This window comes from Magallana gigas, chromosome 6, assembly GCF_963853765.1.
Source record: "Magallana gigas chromosome 6, xbMagGiga1.1, whole genome shotgun sequence".
Classification (NCBI taxonomy): Eukaryota; Metazoa; Mollusca; class Bivalvia; order Ostreida; family Ostreidae; genus Magallana; species Magallana gigas.
The window spans coordinates 37,931,273-37,937,934 of record NC_088858.1 but is presented as its reverse complement, the minus strand read 5'-3'; the positions used below and the strand labels follow the sequence as shown (position 1 = coordinate 37,937,934).

The window sequence follows — 6,662 nt, the reverse complement described above, 5'->3', positions numbered from 1 at the left end:
TTTACGATCTGTTGAGATGTGTGCTATACTTCATTAAAGTCAACGATATACCCTAAAATAGAACACAGAAGCTACATACAAGGCTGTCTAGCCGATACTTATTTTAATGGGAAGTGGCTCCATTTCGTATAAAATTCTAACATCCGGTGATGTTAATACATTCGAGGTGTTTTTCCGAGCTTGCCGGAAAGGCCTGAGAAGTTGCGATTGTTGAATCCCCTTCACCCAATAAGGCTTTGTGTCAAGTTTAGTTGTGAAAATTTGAAAAGTTTACAGACGAACGAACAGACGGACGACAGATAAAAGCTTGCTCTTTCAGCTCAGGTGAGCTAAAATGAAAGGTACAGTACATATTAATTGACACACTGTTCAATATATATCATTAACCCTGTTTCCCTCAATCACTTTTTTTCTTTTCTTTTTTTTAAATTTGTTTGGTGTTCTTCCTTTTCATTGCCGACAATGTAAGAGTATCTTGATTTGTTCAGAGAATATTAATCAAGTTTTCTACCCGAAATAGTAGATGAATTACATAGCATACTAACTGTATTCTATTATCCGATAAGAACGAATATACTGTTTATTAGAAAAAAATAAAAACACAATGATTACGACTTTTTAAATTGATTATGTCTTGTACAAAATAATTGTGCGCCTATATAGTAAAATAGATAAAATGTGTTTCCCGGTCTAGAATTCGGTGGATACGTCACATTAACATGTTCTGCATGATCTCCTATCAATTTATTTTTTCTCACACAAATGTTTATAGTACAAGTACAATGTATATGTGTTCATATGGCATAATATTATCTGTTTTGAAATTATAATCTCTGTACATCGTAGTACAAGATGGTCACTGTTTGGGATCAGAATAAATGAATGAATGAACGAGGTCTTTGTACTTTCTATTGATTGTTCTGAAAATGACGATTGTGAAGGAAAAACGTTGGTAACAACCCCCAACCCCAAACTCTTGCTGTTTCTCATGTTTTTGACGTACGATTGATGTACCTTTATTTTTGTTTTGAAGCGAACCCTCCGATAATTTACAAAATACGGCTGTTGAGATGCACGTTTCCGATGAAAAATGTTAATTTTACGATAAAACAATTGACCGAGCAGGTAACCACGCAGCGAGATATGTATGATTTGTAAAGGTATCGGCATATGGTTCCTTTTTCGTTTTAATCTGTTTGGTTCAAATAAATTATCAAGGAAAAAATTACGCAAAACGGATTTTGTGTTCTTTTCACTCTTTACCAATCACATAAAACACTTATACAAATATAGCATTCAAAAATTAAAGGGTTTAAACGGAGAAAAGAGAAATGAAAAGTGCATGCATTCTAATCATTTATTAATACGTATTTACAATACATGTAGTGACATTTCTATAAACCTCTAACAAAACTAATGTATGTATGGGCATGTTTCATTTTTGCACATGGAATAAAATCTTGTCAAGGTTGTCTGCATTATTCTCATATATAAATTGCTTAATCCTATAAAGAAGTCTGTTCTTCATCTTTTACATTTAGATTAATTTTCTCTGTTGGTTTATAATGCTATCACTGTTTTACACATAAACTAATCAGCTTGTCTGTGTTGATTATAGATGTACAACCGGGATGATCAACGAACGTTGCATAATATTACATAGTCTACACATCGATGAAATCTAACATGTCGATATTTTGTCGTATTTCATGAGCGAGGCTGACGGAGAGAAGGATTTTCAACTTTGGTTTTCATCTTTATCGAAATTGATTGCTTGTTTTCTTGGAACTAAAACAAGAATAATTTAATTTATTAAACTGTGAAAATTTGTGGAAGGGGTTTAAAACCCGTAACCCGTTATTCATACCACTGTAAAGAACCATATAACAAAAACTTAGTTTTAAAGTTGCGCAATCTTGCACCCCAAGGAATGCATTATAGTTTCATCCTTTGAACCATAAGGTTACTCGATGACTTCCTATGGTAATTTTGTATTATAATTCCTTCCTTTGAACCATAAGGTTACTTGATGACTTCCTATGGTAATTTTGCACTGTTTTACTCTACCAATAAGAGACCGTTATGAAACATTCAATCATGCTAGCAATATGTGATAGTTGTAATTGCATTGAGTGACTAGACCCTACATGACAAAGAGAACTCAGCGAAACTAGAGATATCAATTTATAGATAGCAGTAGATTCATTGAAGCATTTTTTCCTTGAATACAACAGTTTAAACATAGCACATGTACAAGATCAGTATGTGAATCTATAAACACAAAATATATTACAGATATCATGCATATATTCATACACAAATAATGAAAAGATTAAATAAAATATCAAACAAAAAAAGAGAAGAATGCTATAAAAATAATTTTTAAATATTAAATAAAGAAATCAGTAAAAATCAGAGAAACAAACCTACGTGAAATCTAGTTGTCTAGTTTCAGAAAATCAAACTATGACAAGTGACAATCAACATCAGTTTCTTTAATTTGTGGATTGCAGAAAGTTATTCTAACACAGATAAAATTTTCTTCTATGCCTCAACCAGCACAGAATAGAAAACAAACAAGATGCCCTGTCCATAAAATTCAAAAGGCATGTAAAAACTGAATAATGCATTTGCTAAAAAGAAGCCAATAGTAATCCTTTACCCACAAACAATTAGATATAATATTCAAAATAAGAAAGGAAAAGTCACAAGTCTTTCAAAAGTTCTTCTATCTTGAGTCATGAATGAATCTACAGCCACTGCTGATATTTCAGCTATCACAAAGCATACATTTTTATATTAGTGGAATGAAGAATTTCCTAAAAGAGAGCAGAGTATATGTGTGTGATCTTAGATATCACTGATATCCTTAGATATCATCAATATCCAGATCATCATCTTCGTCTTCCTCTTCCTGTGGAGGGGCGGCCTTTGCTGGCTTGGGCACTTCTTGCTGACCAACTTTCTCAAAATTTGAGTATACCACCTGTAAAAATGAAAAACAAATCAACATACATAAACACACTCTATTTCTTTTGACATTGAAGTTTTGAGTATCAACACACTTTTTAAAATTTTAAAATTACCCAACAGTTATGCCTCTTAGTCTTACCTCCACATGGTCTTCCTCATCTTCCTCAGAGTCATCCTCTTCTGCCTCCTTCAGCCAATTGATGAAAGGAGCTGCTTTTTCGTGGATCTCAGTTGAAATCTTTTTGTCAACATACTTCTTTGACACCTTTTTAATAAAACCATAAATATATTTTGTGTAATTTTTTTCCCCTCAAAAATCTTTCATTACCTAAACTTCCTAGATTTTAAGTGTGTGCATTTCAAATTTAAACAAACCTTCTTGTCCCAGTCCAGCAACACTTCTTCATCAACAATATCTAGATCATATAATGCTTTCAGGATATGTGGAACTTTAGGCAGAAGCTCTTCCTTGTGTACATTTCCAACCAACTGCTCAATTCCTCCCAACAGATACTTTTGCGCTTTAGTGTTTTCATGGCAAAACTGTGAACAATCCAGTCACATTAAACAAAAGCTAAATCACAAAATGTCATATAAAAATATTTCCAACAACCAGCGTTAACTTCTGTTTTCAATAAAATAAATTGAAGTGAAAGCTTACCCTAAGCAGCAGATTACGGTGCTGCTTCAGCTGAGTTAGGACTTTGACATCAAAAAGTGCCTCCACCAATATCAGAGGTGCCTTGTCCTTAATCTCTAAGCGTTCAGCCTCGGCAACCACTTCTTTGTCTCCTCCTCCAGCAAAAGTCTCGCGTTTCAACTGAAAACAAATATTCAAAATGTGTTTGAAATTATACAACTCCTTTTAAAAAAAAATGCCCCCTCTCCCTATGTTCATACAAAAATTTTCTTACCTCAACAAATTTGTAGAACATGTTGAGTCTTTCTTCCTGGGTCTTTTCTAAATCATCAGTAAAGGCCATCTGTTTAGCTGCATCGCTGAGTTCTTCCATCCTCTTTTTCACTGCCTCTTCGCTGAAGTCTTCACCCCAATCATCATCTTCATTCTTACTGGTTTCCTACAAATCAAACAAAGTTGTTACAGCACATATATCTAAATAACTTTCACAAAATGAAAACACTTTCTTAATTTTAAATGAAGATGTTTAATATAAGAAAAAAATAAATAAATAAATAAGTCAAGTAACATCACAGTTAAAGTGCTTACCACAACTGGGGGAGCAGTTAGTTCCCCTCCAGTGGCTCTCTGGGCAGCCATCTGCTCCTGTGCATTGGCCTCAGGGCTAGACCTATCATCCTTCTTCTCTCCATTCACTGCCTTCTTATTCTTCTTGTCTTTCTTGGTCTGCTTAGTAGGTGTAGCAGCAGGATCCTGTAGATCGAGTGAATATTTGCAATTGCACATGTCATTGTTCACTAATTATCTACATAGAATGAAAACCTTACACATAAAATAATTTCATAAAATAATGGAACTTACCTGATCAGGAGGATTTTTCAGAATAAATGTGGTCAGTTTATGCCTCATATCAATCATACCAGTGTAACCACATGCAATGCAACGTTGTGAGATGGTCTGTTTTTTCTGAGAAGCAGTCTACAAAAACAAATGAATAGGTTTAGTTGACTTAAACAGTTTTGAATTCAATAAGAAATGAAATATAAATGGTTCTTTAATTCATCCCCCCTCCAACCTTGTGTCAAATAAATATGCATTATGTGTATCATATCAATCATGTGTGAACCCTGAACCTAAACTTTAAAAGAAACTAACAGAAAAGAAACAATCATCATCTGGAAGAGACTTACCAATTGAGTTTCTGGGTTTGAACACTCAGGACACAGTACAAAACGTTTGATAAAGCCATCCAAAAGCTGCTGAAGCTTGCTGGCATCATGAGAACCATTGACAATAAAGCGTTCATTTTTGAAGTCGAACATGGTTTGTGCTCCTAATTCACATCCAAAAAACTTTGTTGGATCTATCATGAGAGTAAAAAATGTTCAAGTCAAATAATTACATTTTTACTTCACAGGTAACAATTATTATACAATTGTTGCATTCAAAGTATAACAAAACTTAAAATAACTTACATGTTGGTGGTCTTGATAATGCCTTAGCAATTTCAGACATATTCACAATTACAGTTTTAATCCCATTCCCCTTGCCTTCAACCTGCAATTCCCAAAAAATAATAAATTCTATTAAATTATATAAATATTGCTAGAAATATGATTTCCTTCAACATTCATTAACCATGCAAAAGTGTCAGCTTTATTTTTTAAGAATAAAAAATTCATGTACTAATCAGCAACAAAAAACAACCTTGGCTATGAGCCTAGGCATCTTATAGCGGTAGAAAGGGTCAGTGACTTCGCTGTTGATGTTGACTGTGGCCATTTTGACCGATTTCCTGTATAACTTCTACTGCTAGTTTTGTGTTTTCGATGAAGTCCACTCCCAGTATGAAATGAGTAAGAATACTCTTGGATATTCATAAACCCCTGTATAGGTTCTATAGACTTTTGAAAGTTTTTAGTTTCTATACTTCCTGGATGCCACGGCAATGGCCCTGAAATTTAAATAAAAGAAAATTTAATATTGTGGCAATGTTTATTAGAAGTTTAAAACATTTTGTACCATTTGAATTTTTATTGTTCGAATGAAAAAGGCTGCAAAAAACATATGTTTCCCTGCCTACATAACATTTCCAGTTTCCATGTACATGATACAAATGTTTATTTGATATATTTCTCAACAAGGCACATTACATAGAATTTCATTTGTTATTCTTAAACAAAAATTCATATTTTTAGAAACATTAATTTTTTTCTACTGATTGGAGATAATTTCACAAAAATATTGGGAAAGTAATAAGTTTGATTCTAGGAAAAAAAAGAACAAATATAGATTGAGTGATAAATGAACTCATTTTTAAAAATAAAATTCCATTATGGTAAAATGTGATACTTCCTTGAGAAAAAATATTTCCAAAAAAAAGGTTTTTTTTATCAGAGAAATATTTACTGATGACATTTCTATCATATTTCATTTTAATACTTATGATCTGGTTGGTCAAGCTAAAGGATTAAAGTTATTTTCAGTTACAAGAAAAAGTTCCCATATGTTGGCTAAATATACGTGGAAAATCGATGTAACCTTTACAACACATCAAGACCTTCCCATTTTTGGTCCACGTGTTCTCGCTAATGGCACTTTGCCAATAATGGCGCGACATAACACCGAACTTCGTGGTGACCTTGACGACATTAAAATATACAACGTATTCGTTGTTACAAAAAAGAATTTATGAAAAAGCTTACCGTCTTTTCTCAAAACCGTCATAAAAACGATCACAACGAATAAAGAAAGATGAAAAGATGTCTGGCGTTCGCCAAGGGAATTCAATCCCAATATGTTCAACCAAATATCTCAAATTCCTTTTCTTCTTGCGCTGGAACTGTGTCAAAAATAAACATCAATAATAAACGATTCGTCAGAAAGGTCTTTATCAAAAATTAAGACTAATGTCGCAATTACAATAAAGAAAATTCTTATCAATATGTTCCACAAACCTCCTTCGTCGAGGTCCGGCTGTAGGATAGATTATGGTGCGCAGATGCAATAGCGAGAAAGACTAAATATAGAAATTCGGATATAAACGAAT

General features: G+C 33.2%; 1 protein-coding gene across 1 annotated transcript; it reads right to left on the bottom strand.

The window, feature by feature from the left end:
• Positions 1–2,168: 2,168 nt before the first annotated feature.
• Positions 2,169–6,632, bottom strand: LOC105340618 (eukaryotic translation initiation factor 5). The gene is made up of 12 exons (XM_020072357.3): positions 6,571–6,632; positions 6,319–6,455; positions 5,321–5,567; positions 5,089–5,170; positions 4,804–4,976; positions 4,475–4,591; positions 4,202–4,366; positions 3,888–4,052; positions 3,635–3,793; positions 3,349–3,516; positions 3,113–3,238; positions 2,169–2,986 (listed from the first exon to the last, which is right to left on the bottom strand). Exons 3-12 carry the CDS (start codon positions 5,393–5,395, stop codon positions 2,870–2,872), a joined length of 1,347 nt encoding a protein of 448 aa, XP_019927916.2. The 5' UTR covers positions 5,396–5,567; positions 6,319–6,455; positions 6,571–6,632; the 3' UTR covers positions 2,169–2,869.
• Positions 6,633–6,662: the final 30 nt, after the last annotated feature.